At 50.4% G+C, this 22,352-nt stretch overlaps 1 protein-coding gene across 1 annotated transcript in view; it reads left to right on the forward strand.

Moving 5' to 3' along the window:
• Positions 1-22,352, forward strand: part of CPAMD8 (C3 and PZP like alpha-2-macroglobulin domain containing 8) — a 134,511-nt gene that overhangs the window by 22,100 nt on the left and 90,059 nt on the right. Inside the window, exons 8-13 of the mRNA XM_030821854.1 lie at positions 691-804; positions 2,705-2,789; positions 4,569-4,677; positions 7,758-7,985; positions 11,537-11,707; positions 15,346-15,474. Of these exons, the coding sequence (XP_030677714.1) occupies positions 691-804; positions 2,705-2,789; positions 4,569-4,677; positions 7,758-7,985; positions 11,537-11,707; positions 15,346-15,474 (836 nt within the window). The remainder of the gene's footprint in view (positions 1-690; positions 805-2,704; positions 2,790-4,568; positions 4,678-7,757; positions 7,986-11,536; positions 11,708-15,345; positions 15,475-22,352) is intronic.

The raw sequence follows: 22,352 nt of genomic DNA on the forward strand, positions 1-22,352 counted from the left end.
TCAGTAGTGCTGAGGCTGAGAAACCTTATCCTGGCAGGAGACCATGTCTGTCTTGTCTGTTTCTTTCTCTCTCTCTCTGTCTCTCTGTCTGTCTGTCACTCTGTCTCTCTCTCTCTCTGGGATTTCCACCCAGGGGTGACTTTGCCCCCTAGGGGCGCTATTGGCAATGTCTGGGGGACTTTTTTAGGTCGTTATATTGTAGAGGGCATTGGTACTACTGACCTTTGGTGGGTGGAGGCCAGGGATGCTGCTCAGCATCCTACAGTGCACAGGATGCCTCCACCCCGAGAGCCATGCGGCCCCAGGTGTCAGTAGTGCCCAGGCTGGAAATGACTCGGGTGGGGGGCGATGGAGTGGATGAGCCAGGCTGGCTCATTTCCCTCGTTTGTCCAGCTCACTGCCTGCCCCTGGCTCTGGCTGCAAGGCTGTCCCAGGAACCGCAGGTCCAGTCTCTTCCTGCATCCCTTCAAAGACCGCTGGGATCTCAGACCTGCTCTGCTGGCCTGATCCTGCAGGGTCCTGCTCTGCACAGACCCCGCCAGCTTCTCTGCGGTCTCCAGTTCTCCTGGGGGGCTGCCCAGGGAAGGAGAAGCAGCAGGGTCCTGGCTCCCTCTTCCTGTTCCTCACCGTGTCCGTGGCTCTCTGAAAAAGCCCTTTCCCAGGCATGAAGGGGTGTCTCTCTTCACACAGGCATCACCAACATGAGTTTCCCCTTGTCCGACCAGCCTGTGTTGGGAGAATGGTTCATTTTTGTTGAAATGCAAGGCCACGCGTACAACAAGTCTTTTGAAGTTCAGAAGTATGGTAAGTTGGAGAATCTCAGGGTCTTGGGATTTCAGATCTGGGAGAAACCTTAGAAACTGGTGAAGAAGGCTGGGTGCAGGGGCTCTTGCCTGTAATCCCAGCACTTTTGGAGGCCCAGGTGGGCGGATCACTTGAGGTCAGGAGTTTGAGACCAGCCTGGCCAACATGGCGAAACCTCGTGTCTACTAAAAATACAAAAATTAGCCAGGCGTGGTGGCGTGTGCCTGTGGTCCCAGCTACTTGGCAGGCTGAGGCAGGAGAATCACTTGAACCGGGAGGCAGAGGTTGCAGTGAGCCAAGATTGCACCACTGCGCTCCAGCCTGGGCGATAGGGCGAGACTCTGTCTCAAAAAAAAAAAAGAAAAGAAACTGGTGAAGATGGCAGTGAAGAGGTGGAGGATGACATGAGTCCCCATTTACTGAGGGCTCGTGATGGCTGAGTATAGTTTCAGGGGATGGTCCTACACTTTTGGTTTTTTTTTTTTTTTTTTTTTTAGGCAGGGTTTCACGCCCATCACCCAGGCTGGAGTGCAGTGGTGTGATCTTGGCTCACTGAAGCCTTGACTTCCCAAGCTCAAGTGATCCTCCCTCCTCAGCCTCCTGAGTTGCTGGGACTACAAGTGTGAGCCACCACACCCGGTTAATTTTTGTATTAGTAGAGATAGGGTTTGGCCATGTTGCCCAGGCTGGTCTCAAACTCCTGGCCTCAAGCAATCCTTCCGCCTAAGCCTCCCAAAGTGCACTCTTGCCTTTTATAGAAAAAAAGTATTGTAAGCCAGGCATGGTGGTGGCTCACACCTGTAATCCCAACACTTTGGGAGGCCGAGGCGGGAGGATCACTTGAGGCCAAGAGTTTGAGACCAGCCTGGACAACATAGTCCCTGTCTGTACAAAACTTTCAAACAATTATGTGGACATGGTGGCACGTGCCTGGAGTCCCTGCTACTCGGGAAGCTGAGGAGGGAGGATTGCTTGAGCCCAGGAGATCAAGGCTGCAGTGAACTGTGATTGCACCACTGTTTTCCAGTTTGAGTGACAAAGTGAGACCCTGTCTCAGAAAAAAAAAAAGGTGGCCGGGCATGGCAGCTAATGTCTGTAATCCCAGCACTTTGGGAGGCCAAGTTGGGTAGATCACTAGAGGTCAGGAGTTCAAGACCAGGCTGGCCAACATGGTGAAACCCCGTCTCTACTAAAAATACAAAAATTAGCCAGGCGTGGTGGCATGTGCCTGCAGTCCCAGCTACTTGGGAGGCTGAGGCAGGAGAATTGCTTGAACCAGGAGGAGGAGGTTGCAGTGAGCCAAGATCGTGCCACTGCACACCAACCTGGGAAACACAGTGGCAATCTGTCTCAAAAAAAAAAAGAAAAGAAAAGAAAAGAAAAGAAAGAAAAGATTCTTAGGCTCCTACAAGAGTTCTCTCAGGACTCGATTCTTTCTGGTTTTCCTGGCTGCTCCAGGTGTCACCTCCGCCCCTGGTGACAAGATGGCTTGACACTCCCAGGGCTGAGTCCAGAAGCAAATGGAGAAATCAGCTCTCCGCTGCAGTCACCCTGGGGATGCCCCTTGTTTGCTCCCAGGGTCACAGGGGCTGGGAGGAGCCTCCTTGCCTCGTGTCCACCCTGGCATAGGCTGGAATCTGCCACACTCTAAGCACGTGGTTTAAAAGTGACAGGAGGAGGCCCCTTGAGGAAAATGGGGTCCTAGTCCCCCAAAGATTAGAAATAGATGCAGCCCGCAAAATCCCCAGGGCTGCTCAGCAAAGCGGTGTGGATGGGTACAGTGTCAACCTCGGTGGTGGCCGGGTGCTGTGGTCCTGCAGACACCTTGCACCGGTGTCAGGGCTCCTGAGGCCACCTTAGGGACAGAAGCCAGCCCCTCCTCTCTGCTTGCTTTCTTCAGTGTTGCCCAAGTTCGAGCTCCTGATTGACCCGCCCCGGTATATCCGAGACCTGGACGCCTGTGAGACAGGCACTGTTCGGGCCAGGTGAGAAAGAGGGACCCCTGGGGCACATTGCGGGGGCCCTTCTCCTTCCCCAACCATCACGCTGCTCCCTCAAGGTCGTTCCCCTCTGCTGCCTCCCTCCCTCCCTCCCACATGGGTGTGCCCCTCCCTTTCTGGTTCCTCCTCCCTGGGGTGTGCCCCTCCCCTAGAGCATCTCCCTTTTCTGTGACTCTCCCCTGTGGGCGCCCCCTCCCCAGGATGTGCCCCTCCCCCTAGAGTATCTCCCTCCCCCCCAGGCTTCTCCCCTGTGGGCGCCTCCTACCTGGGGTGTCCCCCTCCCTCTAAAGTATCTCCCTCCCCGCTGGGTTCCTCCCCTGTGGGTGCCCCCTCCCCAGGTTGTGCCCACCCACTAGAACATCACCCTTTCCCATGCCCCTCCCCTGGGGGCGCCCCCTCCCTGGAGTGTACCCCTCTCCCTAGAGCATCTCCCTCCCCCCTGGGCCTCTCCTCTGCCCTCCCCTTCCATCTCCCCCACAACTGGGCTTCCCCCTCCTCCTATAGGCAGACACTTCTACCATGGCCTTCCTGCTCCCCCAAGGGTGCCATGTGCCCCACTCCCTCCCTCCCTCGTACTGGGTGTCTCCCTGCCACATGAGTCTCTTGCACTCTACCCACTGCCTGTCTTTGTTCCCATGCTGGTGTCCCCACCCCTGTGAGCACACCCCTGTCTCTCCAAAGCATGCCCTTCTCCCGCTGTGCATTCCTTCCTCAAGGCCTGCCCTTCCCCTCTAAGATCTTCCCTCCCCAAGGGTCTCCCCTCCCCAAAGAATGCCCTACCCTCCAGGGTGTGCCTCTCCTGCACTAGCATCTCCCTTCCCCAGGGCGTCCCCTCCCAACCCCACCGTGTTCCCCCATCCCCCAAGGCTGCTCCCCGCCCTCTGCAGGCCTCCCTGGCATCAAACAGCACCCCCAGCCAGCGTGCTGACCCGAGAGGGATTGATCCTTGTTTTTAAACGGAGTCTTGCTCTGTCACCCAGGCTGGAGTGCAGTGGCACAGTCTCAGCTCTCTGCAACCTCTGCCTCCCGGGCTCAATTGATTCTCCTGCCTCAGCCTCCCTAGTAGCTGGGATCACAAGTATGTGCCACCACACCCAGCTAATTTTTGTATTTTTAGTAGAGACAGAGTTTCACCATGTTGGCCAGGCTGGCCTCGAACTCCTGACCTCAAGTGATCTGCCCACCTTGGCCTCCCAAAGTGCTGGGATTACTGGCATGAGCCACCATGCACAGCCTGCACTCTCTCATTTTGCTCCTGTTCCCCATCCACCAGCGTTCCCTCTGCATCAGGAGTGACATACAGACATTTAAGTTTCACCATCACCCCTGAGAGGGTAGTTTGAGTCCCGTTCTCTGGGTGAGGAAACTGAGGCTCAGAGAAGTTTGGTCCTTGGTTCAAAGTTGAGCTTAATAGGGCGCTTAGGCTCAGGTGCCTCTCAGGGACCCACAGTACCTCGTGCCTCTGCACTACTCTGCTCCACAGGTGGCACCAACCTAGCCTTCTCAGTTCCAGAGTTCCTCTCTGACCCTCGGTCTCTTTTTCTGTCCATCTGGAGGCTTGGTGCAGAGGATCGGAAGGCCTTGGCATCTTCTGTCCCGACTCCAGGCTGCAGGGAGGGCTGTCACAACAGGATGCAGGGTGTGGAGGGAGCTGCATCTGTCACTGTACTGGTGGCCACACTATGCCAACCTGGCCTTCCTGAGGCTGGGCCCTCCCTGCCATCTTGGCTGTGAAATTGAGCATGCTTTATCCTTTTGTCCCAGGTATACCTTTGGGAAACCTGTGGCTGGTGCCTTAACGATCAACATGACTGTTAATGGTGTGGGGTACTACAGCCACGAGGTGGGACGCCCTGTCCTCAGAACAACCAAGGTGAGAAACAGGGACCCCTTCTACCCCTTCACCCAACCCCCAGGTTCACCTCCACAATCACGCATTTTATTTTACTTTCTTTTATTGTTATTATTTTATTTACTGCCTTTAAAATTTTTTTGAATAGAGACAGGATCTCACTATGTTGCCCAGGCTGGTCTTGAACTCCTGGGCTCAAGCAATCCTCTCGCCTTTGCCCTCAGAAGTGCTGGGATGATGGGTGTGAGCCACCGCTGTTTTACTTTCTAAAACAGTTGTATGGCAGGGATTTTTCTGATGATAAAATTCCTGCTGGCTGAATGTAGAGACTTTAGAAAATATAAAAAGGAAGAAAATAAAGATAACTTGTTCTCCAATAGGTGGACACGACCACTATCGATATTTTGATGTGTTTCCTTGCAGGTTACTGTACGTAAAGTTAAAAAAAAACACCAATTTGGCCGGGCATGTTGGCTCACGCCTGTAATCCCAGCACTTTGGGAGGCCGAGACGGGCAGATCACTTGAGGCCATGAATTCGAAATTCGAGACCAGCCTGGCCAACATGGCCTGGGCGACAGAGCGAGACTCCACCTCAAAAAACAAACAAACAAAAAACAAAAAAACACTAATAAACACTAATTTTATTGCCTGGAGTCCCAGCGCTTAATATTTGGAAGACAGAGGCAGGAAGATCTCTTGAGCTCAGGAATTTAAGGCCAGCCTGGGCAACATAGTGAGATCCCATCTCTAAAATAAAATAAAAACATAAACAATTTTATTGAGATATCACTCACATAGCATACAATTCACCCATGTAGAGTGTACAACTTGATGGTTTTCTTTTTTTTTATTTTTTTTTGAGATGGAGTCTCACTCTGTCGCCCAGGCTGGAGTGCAATGGTGCGATCTTGGCTCACTGCAAGCTCCGCCTCCTGGGTTCACGCCATTCTCCTGCCTCAGCCTCCCCAGTAGCTGGGACTACAGGTGTCTGCCACAATGCCCAGCTAATTTTTTTTTTTTTTGTATTTTTAGTAGAGACGGGGTTTCACTGTATTAGCCAGGATGGTCTCGATCTCCTGACATCGTGATCTGCCCACCTTGGCCTCCCAAAGTGCTGGGATTACAGGCGTGAGCCACTGCACCTGGCCACAACTTGATGGTTTTCATATAGTTGCAGAGTTGTGCAACCATGGCTGTTATCCAATTTTAGAATTGTTCCACCATCCTTCCCCACATTCTTCATGTCCTTTTGCAGAGAATCCTCATTTCCCTCCTCTAGTCCCTGGCAATTACTAATCTGTTTTCTGTCTCTGTGGATTTGCCTGTTCTGGACATTTCTGTGAATGAATCATACACTGTATGTCCTTTTGTGTCTGGCTTCTCTCACTCAGCATCATGTTTTTGATGTTCATCTACATCATAGCATGATCAACACTTCATTCCTTTTTTATGGCTGCATCATATTCCCTGGTACAGATGGACCACAATGTGTTTATCCCTTCATCCACTGGTGGACATTTGGGTTATTTCTGCTTTTTGGCTATTATGTCTCATGCTACTATGAACATCCCTGTGCAAGTGTTTCTGTGGACCTACATTTTTGTTTCTCTTGGGTTCGTGCCTAGGAGCGGAATTGCTAGGTCAGAGAGTAACACTATGTGTAACCTTTTGAGGAACTGCCAAATGGTCAATGTGGCTGCACTATTTTACATTCCCACATGTTTAAAGTTTTGTAACCTTTTTTGGTCTTTCAGCATAATGGTAGGTTGTGAGTGGGCTACAGTACAACAGACACCCACCTTCTTGGAGATTCCCATCCCTCTGTAGGTGCCCTGACATGAACCCTTTCAGCACCAGCTCCTCCCCACCTCTCACCCAAAGCTCCTTCTTAGTCCCTTTCCCACCTGGGACACATCTGCTCTGATGGGTTCCCCTCTCTTATCTCTGAGATATCTTTAATTTAATTAATTTATTTATTGAGATGGAGTCTCGCTCTGTCTCCCAGGCTGGAGTGCAGTGGCGCGGTCCTGGATCACTGCAGCCTCTGCCTCCTGGATTCAGGCAGTTCTCCTGCCTCAGCTTCCCAAGTAGCTGGGATTACAGGCATGTGCCACCATGTCGGGATGATTTTTGTATTTTTAGTAGAGACAGGGTTTTACCATGTTGGCCAGGCTGGTCTTGAACTCCTAACCTCAAGTGATCTGCCGCCGCTGGCCTCCCAAAGTGCTGGGATTACAGGTGTGCGCCACCATGCCTGGCCCATCTCTCTGCTCTCTGAGGCTTCTCTCCCATGGATTGGAAACCATAACCCCCCACCTCTTCCATTCCTGACACTGGCACCTTGGAGAATCCCAGCCATTCTCCTCAGAGGCTACCAGCTGATGGTCTTTGTCTTAGTTCTCTCATTTACGGAGTAATTTATTCCACAGCTCTTTCTGAATAAGGATTATTTGCCAAGTCCCAGGGTGGGATCCTGAGATGGGAATTGAATGAGGGAGTTCTGGTGCCCCAGAGTGGGGCTGAACAGGTTCAGATGCCCCCTCTGTTGCCTGGGCTGTGGGAGATTGTGTCAGCATGGGAATCTCTTTCCTCTTTTTTTTTTTCTTAACCCAGGCTGGAGTGCAGTGGCACAATTCAGGCTCACCTCAACCTCTGCCTCCTGGGTTCAAGTGATTCTCATGCCTCAGCCTCCCGAGTAGCTGGGATTACAGGTGCCCACCACCACGCCCAGCTAATTTCTTGTATTTTTAGTAGAGATGGGGTTTCGCCATTTTGGCTAGGCTGATATCGAACTCCTGACCTCAAGTGATCTGCCCACCACAGCCTCCCAAAGTGCTGGGATTACAGGCATGAGCCACCGCGCCTGGCCTCTTTCCTCTTCTGCCCAATGGAGCCAACATCCATCTTCCCTGGGATGATGTCCAGATCCAGTGAGGGACCCTCTGCACGGTCCCGTGGCATAGATTGCGTATGCCACCAAATGACCCCTGGCCCTCCAAGCAGCTGAAGAGTCTTGCACCTCAGGTGTGTGTTTCAGGGACAGCCCTCAAAGACACTCCAACCCCGAGCGAGCACGGGCTGCGTTTTTCCTCCCTCCAGATCCTCGGCTCCCAGGACTTCGACATCTGCGTGAGGGACATGATCCCAGCGGATGTCCCCGAGCACTTCCGGGGCAGGGTCAGCATCTGGGCCATGGTGACTGGTGCGGACGGGAGCCAGCAGGTCGCGTTCGATGACTCCACCCCCGTGCAGAGGCAGCTAGTGGACATCCGGTACTCCAAGGACACGAGGAAGCAGTTCAAGCCGGGCCTGGCCTACGTGGGGAAGGTAACTTGGGGGTGACTGTGCTGCATTCCACCCGAGGACCACCGTGAAACCACCACCACCACTAGCCACTAGCTCCGCAGTGGTGACTCTGCTGAAAACGGATTCCCCTGACATAACCTTTGCGGAGAGTGGAGAGGGCTGGTGTTCCAGGTGAGGGGCAGGGGACATTTTCCTCCACGGGAAAGGATGATCTACTCTATTCCACTTGGACAGACATTTGAGTAGCCATTTATTAAAGCAACTCCTCTAAGGCAGTCCTGTTTCTTCAATGGGTTCATTTTTTTTTTTTTTTTTTTTTTTTTTTTGAGAGACAGTCACACTCCATCGCCCAGGCTGGAGTGCAGTGGCTCCATCTTGGCTCACTGCAACCTCTGTCTCCCAGGTTCAAGTGATTCTCCTGCCTCAGCCTCCCGAGTAGCTGGGATTACAGGCACATACCACCCAGCCCAGTTAATTTTTGTATTTTTAGTAGAGACGGGATTTTGCCATGTTGGCCAGGCTGGTCTCGAACTCCTGGCCTCAAGTGAACTTCCTGCCTTGGCCTCCCAAAGTGCTGGGGTTACAGGCGTGAGCCATCACTCCTGGCCCTTCACTGGGTTGATTTTATCCCCTGAGGACCTAAGTTGAGAGCCTTGCAGAGGCAGACCTCCTGTTCCTGAGACTGACGGGTGCAGACCCATGTGACATTTTGAACGAGCCTCTGCCTCCCACCCACTCCCTCCCACTGCCACCCACCCACAAGTCTTATGCACAGTAAATTTTGAGGTGTCCAGATGTCGTGATCCTTATATATGTTTTCTTCTTAGAGACAGGGTTTTGCTCTGTCGCCCAGGCTGGAGTGCAGTGGTGAGATGATAGCTCACTGCAGCCTCGACATCCTGGACTCAAGCAATCTGCCTGCCTTAGCATCCTGGATAGCTGGGACTGCAGGCATGATCCACCACACCCAGCAAATTTTTTTGTTTTAAAATTTTTATTTATTTATTTATTTTGAAACAGAGTCTCGCTCTGTCGCCCAGGCTGGAATGCAGTGGCGCGATCTTGGCTAATTGCAACCTCCGCCTCCTGGGTTCAAGCGATTTTCCTGCCTCAGCCTCTGGAGTAGCTGGGATTACAGGCATGTACCACCATACCCCACTAATTTTTGTATTTTTAGTAGAGATGGGGTTTCACCATGTAGGCCAGGCTGGTCTTGAACACCTGACCTCAGGTGATCCACCTGCCTTAGCCTCCCAGAGTGCTGAGATTGCAAGCATGAGCCACCGCGCCTGGCCAATTTTTCAATTTTTTGTAGAGATGAGATCTTGCTGTGTTGGCCAGACTGGTCTTGAACTCCTGGGCTCAAGCAGTTCTCCTGCCTCAGACCCCCAAACTGCTGGGATTGCAGATGTGAGTCACTACACCCAGTCATTATTCTTATTTTAACTGTTAAACTGGGGTAGGCTGGGCACGGTGGCTCATGACTATAATCCCAGCACTTTGGGAGGCCCAGGTGGGCAGATGACCTGAGGTCAGGACTTCAAGACCAACCTGGCCAACATGGTGAAATACTGTCTCTACTAAAAATACAAAAATTAGCCAGACATGATGGTGGACACCTGTAATCCCAGTGACTCAGGAGGCTGAGGCATGACAGTTGCTTGAATGTGGGAGGTGGAGGTTGCAGTGAGCCAAGATCACACCACTGCACTCCAGCCTGGGAGACAGAGTGAGACTCCGTCTCAAATAAAAACAAACAAACAAACAAAAACCCACAAAAAACTGAAAACAAAAACAAACCTGGGGCATCTTCACCCCAATTGCAGCAGCAGGAGTGGGGCAAGGCCAACAGAGCCCAGTGTCACGCAAGGGGAAAGTAGGCCACACCCCTGGCCCTGTGTCTGCCTGCACCCAGTTCCCTTTTGCCGTCCATGAGTGATGCTGGCTGGCTGTCCTCACACTGAGTCCTGACCTTCTTGCTCTGCTTCAGAACCTCCTTTCTCTTCTCCATGCCAGTGTTGGAGCCACCTCTATCCCATGCACAGACACATCTTCTGTGTCCCTGGCTTTGAGGGCCCCAGCTTGAGTAGAAACTAAAGTACCTTGTGCAGGGTCAGAATGTGAATGAAGAAGAGGTTTAAGGCTGCAAATTTGGTACAGAGCATTTCACATATGACAGAAAATACCTACCATCTGCATTCAAGAAAGGAGTGGTTAGGCTGGGCATGGTGGCTCATGCCTATAGTCCCAGTGCTTTGGGAGGCCGAGGCAAGAGGACCATTTGAGGCCAAAAGTGTGAGACCAGCCTGGGCAACATAGTGAGATCCAGTCTCTACAAAAAATAAAAAGAAATAGGCCAGGCGTTGGTGGCTTACACTTTGGGAGACCAAGGTGGGAGGATTGCTTGAGACTGGGAGTTTGAGACCAGCCTGGGCAATAGAGCAAGACCCCAGCTCTACAAATTTTTTTAAAAATTAGCCAGGCATGGTATTGTACACCTGTGGTCCCAGCTATCAGGAGGATGAGACAGGAGAATTGCCTGAGCCCAGGAGGTAGAGGCAGCAGTGAGCTATGATCGGGCCACTTCACTCCAGCCTGGGCAACAGAGCAAGGCTCTGTCTCTCAAAAAAAAAAAAAAAAAAAGGGAGTGGTTAATGATTATCATGTGGTCATGTGGGCTGAATCCTGATTCACTCCATCACCAAATACCTGCACAGCTGAGGGCTGTTTTAGGGTTCTTCAGAGGCTACAATCTATGCTCCTTTTAAAACATCCATGTCTGCCTCATTCTAGCTGGCTCTCCAACCAGTCTGAATGGGTGAGGTTTAAGTGTCACACTGAACTGTCCATACCCTGGTATGGCATCAGACTAATGACCAGCACATGTAATTTGTACTTCATGACATCTTTGCCAAATCCAAGGGCATGAAGGTCTACCCTTATGTTTCTTCTAAGAATGTTATAGCTTTAGCTGTTACATTTAGGTGTGTGATCCATTTGAGTTCGTGTATATGGTGTGAGGTAGGGATGCAACTTTATTTAAAACTTTTTTTTTTCTTAAGAGACAGGGTCTCATTCAGTCACTCAGGCTGGATGGAGTGCAGTAGCACCATCATAGCTCTCTGCAGCCTCCCAGACTCAAGTGATCCTCCCACCTCAGCCTCCTGAATAGTTGGGGCTATAGGCGCATGCCACCACACCTGAAATTTTTAAGTTTTTTGTAGTGAGGTCTCACTATGTTACCCAGGCTGGTCTGGAACTCCTGGCCTCACATGGGATTATAGGTGTGAGCCACTGTGCCCAGCTTCCATGTCTGCCTTGGAAGCCTCTTGAGTAGCTGGGACCACAGGCACACGCTACCGCTCCTGGACCTGTGAGTCCTTTTTTGTTCCCCTTAAGGATTGTTTTTGCTATTTGGGACTCGTTGCAATGCCCTGTGAATTTCAGGAGCAGTTTGTCAATTTCTACAAAGAAGCCTGCTGGGATTCCAGTGGAGATTGCATTGATTCTGCAGATCAGTTTGGGGAGCATGGCAGTCTTAACTCTGTTGTGTCTTGGGTGACCTTTTCTAGGTGGAGCTATCCTACCCCGATGGCAGCCCAGCTGAGGGGGTGACAGTCCAGATTAAGGCAGAGCTGACACCGAAGGATAACATCTACACCAGTGAAGTTGTGTCCCAGGGTGGACTAGTGGGGTTTGAAATCCCCTCCATCCCCACGTCAGCCCAGCATGTGTGGCTGGAGGTGGGTGAGTCCCGCGGACCCTTGTTATTCAGCCAGCAGGTATGGACTTGGAGCCTCCCCTGGGCTGGGTGCAGGCACCTGATCAGTGGGCCTGGAGCCCATCCCAGCCCTCCAGGAGTACACATTCCATTAGACAGTGGGATGGACAACACAGCCATCCTGGGATTGGGTGGGAGGTCAAAGAGAGATAAGTGTGCCTGGACCAGTTGTGCCAAAGGAGTCTTGTCTGAGGAGATCTCTCCAAATGGACTCCTGACCATACGGAAGTCAGCCAGGCTGCTTCTGGGCGGGTGGAACGGCATGGGTGGAGGTTCAGAGGCAGACCATGATTATACTGTAATCAAAGTCTCACAAGTGCTCAACCACATTGAGCCATTTTGGAAAGAGATTGGGGAGAGAGCCAATGGTGGTTTCCACCACCTCACAGGGGTGCTCAGTGGAAGGCAGTGCCAGGTGAAAGAGTGATTTGATTTTTTTTTTTTGAAGAGACAGGGTCTCACTCTGCTGTCCAGGCTGCAGTGCAGTGGCACCATCATAGCTCACTACAGCCTTGAACTGCTGGGCTAAAGTGATCCTCCCGAGTCAGCCTCCCAAGTACCTGAGATTACAGGTGCATGCCTGTAATTAGCACCACATCCAGCTAATTTTTAAATTTTTCCGTAAAGGCTGGGCGCAGTGGTTCATGCCTGTAATCCCAGCACGTTGGGAGGCCAAGGCGGGCGGATCACCTGAGGTCAGGAGTTCGAGACCAGCCTGGCCAACATGGCAAAACCCCGCCTCTACTAAAAATACAAAAATTAGCCAGGTGTTGTGGCAGCCACTCGGGAGACTGAGGCAGGAGAATTGCTTGAACCTGGGAGGCGGAAGCTGCAGCGAGCTGAGATCACGCCACTGCACCCCAGCCTAGGCAACAGAGTGAGACTCCATCTCAAAAACAAACAAACAAGCAAATAAATAAATAATAATTTTTTCTGTAGAGATGGGGTCTTGCTATGTTGCCCAGGCTGGTCTCAAACTCCTGGCCTCGAGCCATCCTTCCACCTCAGCCTCCCAAAGCATAGGGATTATAGGCCATGAGCTTCCATGTCTGGCCTGATCTGATTTTCGATACCCAGTGATCGCTCCAGAGTCTTTAGCGGGGGGTGGCTCAGGGCAGGCCCAGGCAGGCAGACAGGAGGTGAGGACAGAGAGGTCTCCAAACTGGAGCTCTTGAGGAAGTAGATCCGGAAGGCCTTGGTGTCCCGTCATCAGGGGAGGGGAGAACAGGAGGGATTGGAGAGGATGTCCCAGCCCTTGGCTTTGGGAACTAGCAGTGGACCTGGTGGCCCTGCAGAGAGTAAATACATAGATGGGAACTGAGGACGCTGTGGTCACTTTGTCCTCTGTGGGCACCATGTCCTAAAGGTTTTAATCACTGAAGCCACTGCCTTTGCCACTCAACATTCACAGCTAGATGTGTTCACTTCACACTTTCTTGTGTTGGATCTGCTGCTCAACACACAGCACAGCTGTTTGGTCACCTGGGCCACTGTTCTGTTTTTTTTTTTTTTTTTTTTTTTTTTTTTGACACAGAGTCTTGCTCTGTCGCCCAAGCTGGAGTGCAGTGGTGCAATCTCGGCTCACTACAACCTCTGCCTTCCAGGTTCAAGCGATTATCCTGCCTCAGCCTCCCGAGTAGCTGGGATTACAGGCGCCCCCCACCACGCCCAGCTAATTTTTGTATTTCTAGTAGAGATGGGGTTTCACCATATTGGTCAGGCTGGTCTTGAACTCCTGACCTCAGGTAATCCACCTGCCTCGGCCTCCCAAAGTGCTGGGATTGCAGGTGTGAGCCACCGTACCCGGCCCACTGTCCTGTCTTAAGAGAGTGACCACAGCCTGGCATCTCTCAGACTCCTTGAGGAACCAGAGATCTGCCCTGCCCATCCCCTACCAGGTGGGAGATTGCAGTGACTTCTGACACCAGCTACCGGGAGCTGGGCCACACTTCACAGGTGGTGGGCACGGCCCTCTCCACAAGACTACCCTGAATTCTGACATCAGCTGCAAGTCCAGGGGTCCCCGGGCCACCTGTGCTTCCCACCCACTGGCTGCAAATTCCACTACCCCACCACCTTTTAATTACAGCTTTACCATAGCAAAATGACCACAAATTAGAACGAACCAAAGAGAGAGATGCATAGGGCGAGGTCTGGGCAATTCCCAGATTGGAAGCTTTGTGTGTTCTCTGCGCAGAACCAGGATATATCATCCCCACAAGCTGAGCATTGCTAAGCAGGAAAGCTTGCCTGAGCTTTGGTGTCCAAAGTTTTTTGTGGGGACCTCATTTCATCTGCATGATTGATTAAATCATTGGCCATGGGACTGATCTCAATCTCCTGCCCTCTCCCTTCCCTGGAGAGGGGCTGATATCCTGTGGCTCAAAGCCCAGCCATCTAATCGCACAACTGGCCTTTCTGGTGTGGCCTGTTTATACCCTATTTAGAATCTACCTACTTCCCAGGAGCCAGAGACAGAGGCAGGCCACCTTTTTTTTTTTTTTTTTGCGATGGAGTTTTGCTCTTGTTGCCCAGGCTGGAATGCAATGGCATGATTCCAGCTCACTGCAACCTCTGCCTTCCAGGTTCAAGTGATTCCCCTGCCTCAGCCTCCCAAGTAGCTGGGACTACAGTTGCTGGCCACCATGCCCGGCTAATTTTTTGTATTTTAGTGGAGACAGGGTTTCACCATATTGGCCAGGATAGTCTCGATCTCCTGACCTCGTGATCTGCCCACCTTGGCCTCCCAAAGTGCTGGGATTACAGGTGTGAGCCACTGCGCCTGGCTCAACTTCTTTTTAAAATTATTTCAGAGATATGGTCTAGCTCTGTCGTCCAGGCTGGAGTGCAATGGTGTGATCATAGCTAATTGCAGCTTTGAACTCCTGGACTCAAGTGATCCTCCTGCTTCAGCCTCCCCTAGTAGCTGAGTCTCCAGGCACAAATTTTTTATAGAGACTGGATCTTGCTAAGTTGCCCAGGCTGGTCTTGAACTCCTGGGCCCAAGTGATCCTCCCACCTCCGCCTCCCAAAATGCTGAGATTATAGGTATGCACCCACTGTGCCTGACCCCCACTACCCTTTGGCCAATCTTGGACGCTTGCTTCTTCTTTTTTTTTTGAGACGGAGTCTTGCTCTGTTGCCAGGCTGGAGTGCAGTGGGATGATCTCGGCTCACTGCAGCCTCTGCCTCCTGGGTTCAAGCAATTCTTGTGCCTCAGCTTCCTGAGTAGCTGGGATTACAGGCGTGTGCCACTACTCCTGGCTAATTTTTGTATTTTTTTAGTAGAGACGGGATTTCTCCATGTTGGCCAGGCTGGTCTCGAACTCCTGGCCTCAGGTGATCCACCTGCCTTGGCCTCCCGAAGTGCTGTGATTACAGGTGTGAGTCACTGTGCCCAGCTGGACGCTTGCTTCTTGGTGCTAGGAAGAATGGGCTGGACAACTGGCTACTACTCCCTGAGGAATGGGGAGGGGGTTCCCCAAAGGGATATGGAGCATGAGAGGGTGTTTCTTCTGGGCAGAGCAGGCAGAAGCATCCCCAAGACCCCCTTTCTGCTCTCGGTACTTGGGTGTTGACCCAAGCGTCTTCTCTTCTCAGACCAAGGTGATGGAACTGAACGGGAAGCCCGTGGGGGCTCAGTACCTGCCCAGCTACCTCTCCCTTGGCAGCTGGTACTCCCCCAGCCAGTGCTACCTGCAGCTGCAGCCACCCTCCCACCCACTGCAGGTAAGATTTTCAGGTGCTGCCCTTCCTGGGCCATGTGGGATCCAAAAGCAGCATGAGCTGGGTGCTGTGGCTTGTGCCTGTCATCCCAGCACTTTGGGAGGCCGAGGCGGGCAGATCACTGGAGGTTAGGATTTCGAGACCAACGTGGCCAACATGGTGAAACCCCATCTCTACTAAAAATACAAAAATTAGCTGAGCGTGGTGGTGCGTGCCTGTAATCCCAGCTACTTGGGAGGCTGAGGCAGGAGAATTGCTTGAACACGGGAGGCGGAGGTTGCAGTGAGCTATCACACCACTGCACTTCAGCCTGGGTGACAAAGCAAGACTCCTTCTCAAAAAAGATGCAGCATGAGTGAGCCTCTAAGGCAGCAGTAGCCAGCCTTATTGGCACCAAGGATTGGTTTTGTGGAAGACAATTTTTCCACAGACTGGGGCACAGGTGTGGGGGATGGTTTCAGGGTGGTTCAAGGACATTATGTTTATCTTGCACTTTATTTCTATTATTATGACATTGCAATACATAATGAAACAATGATACAACTCACCATCATGTAGAATCAGTGGGAGCCCTGAGCTTGTTTTCCTGCAACTAGACAGTCCCATCTGGGGGTGGTGGGAGACAGTGACAGATCATCAGGCATTAGATTCTCATTAGGGCCATGCAACCTAAATCCCGTGCAAGCACAGTTCACAATAGGGTTCACACTCCTGAGAGAATCTAATGCTGCCACTGCTGATCTGACAGGAGGCGGAGCTCACATGGTAATATGAGTGATGGTGAGCGGCCGTAAATACAGATGAAGTTTCGATTGCCGGCCTACCACTCACCTCCTGCTGTGTGACCTGGTTCCTAACAGGCCATGAATCAGTACTGGTCCATGGCCCTGGGGGTTGGGGACCCCTGCTCTAAGGGACCTAATACTACAGCTGACACAGGGATCCCTTATCTCCCCAGCAAGGGGAGAATTCTGCAGAATGCATGCGTGCATTACTATTTGTTTCTTTTCTTTTCTTTTTTTTTTGTTTTGTTTTTGAGATGGAGTCTCACTCTGTCACCCAGGCTGGAGTGCAGTGGTGCGATCTCAGCTCACTGCAACCTCCGTCTCCAGGGTTCAAGTGATTCTCCTGCCTCAGCCTCTGGAGTAGCTGGGATTACAGGTGCCCACCACAATGCCTGGCTAATCTTTGTATTCTAGTAGAGACGGTGTTTCACCATGTTGGCCAGGCTGGTTTTGAACTGACCTCAAGTGATCCGCCCACCTTGGCCTCCCAAAATGCTGGGATTACAGGTGTGAGCCACCACGCCCGGCCCATTGCTATTTATTTGTTACGGACATTTAGGTCGTGGCCCAGGGCTGACGATGGTCACCACTCTGCCCCAGGGCACCACTGCACCCAGACCTGACATAGAGCTGCTGCTACGGGGCTGGATTCCCCACTGCCTTCTTTTTTTTTTTTTGAGACGGAGTCTTGCTCTGTTGCCCAGGCTGGAGTGCAGTGGCACAATCTCGGCTCACTGCAAGCTCCGCCTCCCGGGTTCACGCCATTCTCCTGCCTCAGCCTCTCCGAGTAGCTGGGACTACAGGCGCCCGCCACCACGCCCGGCTAATTTTTTTGTATTTTTAGTAGAGACGGGGTTTCACCGTGGTCTCGATCTCCTGACCTCATGATTCGCCTGCCTCGGCCTCCCAAAGTGCTGGGATTACAAGCGTGAGCCACCACGCCCTGCCTTCCCACTGCCTTGAACCTTCCCTTAGTGCAGAGGCCCTGGGAGTTTCTCCACACAGACATACTGAGTGCAAAGACAAGGTAAACTTAGAGCCATGTCTGCCATTCATTTTTCCTGGGTCTATTATTTTGCAATTCTGATTATATAAGATGTATGTGTGTGTATTTTTCTTTTAATTAATAGACTTAATTTTTTAAGAGCAGTCATAAGTTTATAAAAACCTTGAACAAAAAGTAGAGTTCCTGACCAGGCGTGGTGGCTCACACCTGTCATCTCAGCACTTTGGGAGGCTGAGGCGGGAGGATTGCTTGAGCCCAGGAGTTTGAGACCAGCCTGGGCAACATGGTGAAATCCCATCTTTACCAAAACAAAAACAGAAACAAAAAAACCCCAGCCGGATGTGGTGGTGCATGCCTGTAGTCCCAACTACTAAAGAGGCTGAGGCAGGAGGATCGCTTGAGCCTGGGAGATTGGGACTGCAGTGGGCCATGATCGTGCCACAGTACTCCAGCCTGGGTGACAGAGTGAGACCCTGTCTGAAAACTAAACTTAACTAAACTTTATCTATAGCTTACTATTAACCAGAGTCAATCAACACAGATTTTGTGTTGTATGATATACTGTATTCTTACAATAATGTAAGCTAGAAGAAGGAAAACATTTTTAAGAAAATCATAAGGTACGCTGGCAGGCGCAAGTAAAAAAAAATCATAAAGAAGAGAAAATATCTTGACTGTTCATGACGTGGAAATGGATCATTGTAAAGGTCTTCTTCCTTGTCGTCTTCACGTTCAGTAGGCTGAGGAGGAGGAGGAAGAGGAGGGGGGTCCTGCTGTCTTGCTTGGGCAGAGGTGGAAGAAAATCCACACATCAGTGATATGGGCAGTTCAAACCTGTATTTCTCAAGGGTCAACTGTATATATGTGCATATATATGTATATGCTGTGTACATGTGTGTTCATAGACATCTACATACCCATATATATATATATGTATTTTTTTTTGACAGAGTCTCTGTCTCCCAGGCTGGAATGCAGTGGCACAATCTCGGCTCACTGCAACCTCCATTTCCTGGGTTCAGGCACTTCTCCTGCTTCAGCCTCCTGAGTAGCTGGGATTACAGGCACCTGCCACCATGCCCGGCTAACTATTTTTGTATTTTTGTAGAGACAGGGTTTCACCATGTTGACCAGGGTGGTCTCGAACTCCTGGCCTCAGGTGATCCACCCTCTTCGGCCTCCCAAAGTGTTGGGATTACAGGCGTGAGCCACCGTGCCTGGCCATACACATCTATATTTAAGATACATCACCCCACTGTTAACTCCGTGGACTCGTGGCAGGCTCACTGGCTGGGCTGTTTGCATCCTGGCCGCAATCCCAGCAGAGCCTCTGGCTCAAGCTATAACCCCAGCTTTGGCAGAAATGTCACCCCTAATGGAAACCAGTTGCCATCACAGCTCCCAGGGCCCTACCAGCCCATAAACCTCTCACACTCCTTTTCTGATCACATCGGGGCCCCTGGGGTTCAGCTTGGAGGAATCGTGGCGCCAAGGCTGCCTGTTTCCTGGGATTAACAGCCCTTTGCAGAGGTTGTGAGAATGAGAAGTCAGACAGGATCATGCCCAGCTTGGCTGAGCACACTGTTCTTGTAATTCCATTAAACCAGCGGTGCAGGGCGGGGACGCTGGCGCTGGCCTGCTCTTCAGGGGGCAGGAAGGAACCTTGTGTTCTCAGCTGGCCAGACTGTTGTTCTGATTAGGGGGAGACCTGGCTCTGTCACTCAGATTTTGCTCCCTGGGTGACATCTCAATCCTGTTTGAGGTGGCTCAGCAAACCCCAGCTCCTCCTTCCCACCAAACTGCCGTGAGGGGCCCAGGCACAACCTCAGGGCATGGAGGGAAGATGAGTTCATGCTGGGGCCAGGCTGGGCACAGTGCAGGGACCTCTTCCTCTTCTTCTAGCGCCAGGGCCCCGGCAGGGGGATCTGGGGGGCTCCACTCCCCACGTCTCGGCACCCACCCTTCTGAACCTGTTTTGCTTGGTGAATGGGGGCTGTCACTCCAATCTTTTAAGGTTGTTTTGATGCCATAAATTTAGTAAAGAAGAGGAGAAAGGTTTGTGCTCTCCTTTCTCCCCCCAAGATCTCAAGCAGAAGGGGACTTTTGTTTGGGTGTCTTCTTATAAGGGGGACATTTATAAATTCAGAGTGAAATTGAAAATGTTAATATAATAAACAACCATAATACCTTCACCTAGATTTATAAATTAATGCTTTGCCTATATCCTTTCATTCATCCCTCCATCCACCCTCCATCCCTCCATCTGTCCCTCTCTTCATCCCTCCATCTATCCGTCCTCTCTCCCTCCATTCATTCATCCTTCCTCCCTCCCTTTTTCTTTCCTCCCTTCCTCCACCCATCCATCCACCTACTAACCTTTATCCACTCATCTTCCCTCCATCCATCCACCCTTCATCCATCCATCCATCCTCCATCTATCTATTCATCCATCCATCCACCCTCCCTCTGTGCCTCCCTTCATCCATCCATCATCCATCTACTCTCCCTCCTTTCTTCCTTCCCTTCTTTCCTTTCTCCACCCATCTATCCACCCGCTACCCCTATCCATTTATCATCCATCCATCCATCCATCCATCCATCCATCTATCCTTCCATCTGCCCTTCATCCACCCTTCATCCATCTATCCATCCGTCCATCCACCTTCTCTCCCTCCTTCTTTTCCTCCTTTCTTTCCTTCCTCCACCCATCCATCCACCCACTACACTTACCTATTTATCTACCATCGTCCATCCATCCATCCATCCATCCATCCATCCGCCCTTCATCCATTCATCCACCCTTCATCCATCCATACATACATGCACCCTTCATCCATCCATTCATCCACTCCCCCTCCATCCACTCTCCCTCTGTCCCTCCCTTCATCCATCCATCCATCTACCAATTCACCCATCCACCCATTTCTCTACACATTTTTTGGTTGCAGCATTTGAAAGCAAGTTACAGACATGATAGTGCTTCACTCTTAAATACTTGACCATAATGTATACGTAAAAAAAGACATTATTTTACCTGACCTCAAGGCCGTTTTCTTAGGTCACACCTAAGAAAATTACATTCACTGAATTATATTGTCTAATTCATAGGCAATATTCAGATTTTCAACGGGTACCCTAAAAATGTAATTTACATTTAGTGTTTGTTTGCATGCATGTGTGACTGCAAGATTGTATCACACATGTGTGACTACACATGAGTGTGCATGTGCATTTGTGTGAGTGTGTGTGCACACTCACCCGTGTGTATGTACTTGGTTTTTAGGGGTTTCACTATGTTGCCCAGGCTGGTCTTGAACTCCTGGCCTCAAGTGATCCTCTCTGCCTCAGCCTCCCAAAGTGTTGAGATGACAGATGTAACCACCACACCCAGTCCCACTACTGTTAATAATTGGGTTGTTTATCTTTGTTGAGTCGTGAAAGTTCTTTCTAAATTCTGGATACTAGCCCTCATCAGATGTGTAATTTGCAGACATTTTATCCTATACTATGGGTTATCTTTTCACTTTCCTGACAGTGTCCATTAGTGCAACAAAAAATTTTAATTTTGATGAAATCCAATTTCTCTTTTTCTTTTGCTGCTTGTACTTCTGGTGCCACATCTCAAAGAAACCATTGCCAAATCCAAGGTCATGATTTATCTCTGTGTTTTCTTTTAAGAGTTTTACAGTTTCAGCTCTTATGTTTAGGTCTTTCATCTGTTTTGAGTTAATTTTTTTATATGGTGTGAGGTAGGGATCCAAATTCATTCTCTCTTTTTTTTTTTTTTTTTTTTTTTTTTGAGATAGGACCTTGCTCTGTCACCCAGGCTGAAGTGCAGCAGTGTGATCATAGCTCACTGCAGCTCAACCTCCTGGGCTCAAGTGATCCTTCCACCTCAGCTTCCTAAAGTGTTGAGATTGCAGGTGTGAGCCACCACCCACAGACCAACTTCACTCTTTTGCATGCATCTATTCAGTTGTCTCAGCACTGTTTGTTAAAAAGACTATTCTTTTCCCATTGAATGGTCTTGGCACCCTTATTTCAAATCAGTTGCCCTTAGCTGTCTGGATTCATTTCAGGGCTCTCACTTCTATCCCATTGGTTTCTATGTCTCCCCTTATGCTGGTACTACACTGTCTTGATTACTGTAGCTTTGTAGTAAGTTTTGAAATTAGGAAGTGTGAGTCCTCCAATGTTATTCTTTTTCAAGATTCCTGAGTCCTTTGTGTTTTCATATAAATTTTAAGATCAGTTCCATTTCTGCAGAAAAGGCCATTGAGATTTTGATAGGCTTCCCCTAATGCTAACATCTTACAAGACTATGATCCATTTGTCATAGCTAAGAATCAACGCTGGACATCAGTGTTAACCAGACTCCAGATTTTATTTGGATTTCCCCAAGTTTTCCCACTCATGGCCTTGTTTTCTGGTCCGGGATCACCTTTAGGGTCCCATGTCACATTTAGTCATCACGTCTCCTTGGTCTCCTCCAATCTGAAAATTTTATTCTTTGCTTGTCTTTCAAGACCTTGACACTCTTCTTTTTCCTTTCTTTGTTTTTAATTAATTTATTTATTTTTGAGACAGGGTCTTGCTCTGACACCCAGTATGTTAGTCCATTTTCATGCTGCTGATAAAGACATACCCAAGACTGGGAATTGATAAAGAAAAATAGGTTTATTGTTATTTATTTATTTATTTATTTATTTTGAGATGGAGTCTCACTCTGTCACCCAGGCTGGAGTGCAATGGCGCAACCTCAGCTCACTGGAACCTCTGCCTCCCGGGTTCAAGCAATTCTCCTGCCTCAGCCTCCTGAGCTGGGATTACAGGCACCTGCCATTGTGCCTGGCTAATTTTTGTATTTTTGTAGAGATGGGCTTTCACCATGCTGGGGAGGCTGGTGTTGAACTCCTGACCTTAGGTGATCCGTTTCCCTTGGCCTCCCAAAGTACTGGGATTACAGACGTGAGCCACCATGCCCAGCCAGAAAAAGAGGTTTAATGGACTTACAGTTCCACGTGGCTGGGGAGGCCTTACAATCATGGCAGAAGGTGAAAGCTACGTCTTACATGGTGGCAGACAAGAGA

The sequence above is a fragment of the Nomascus leucogenys genome, chromosome 10, assembly GCF_006542625.1.
Source record: "Nomascus leucogenys isolate Asia chromosome 10, Asia_NLE_v1, whole genome shotgun sequence".
Lineage (NCBI taxonomy): Eukaryota > Metazoa > Chordata > Mammalia > Primates > Hylobatidae > Nomascus > Nomascus leucogenys.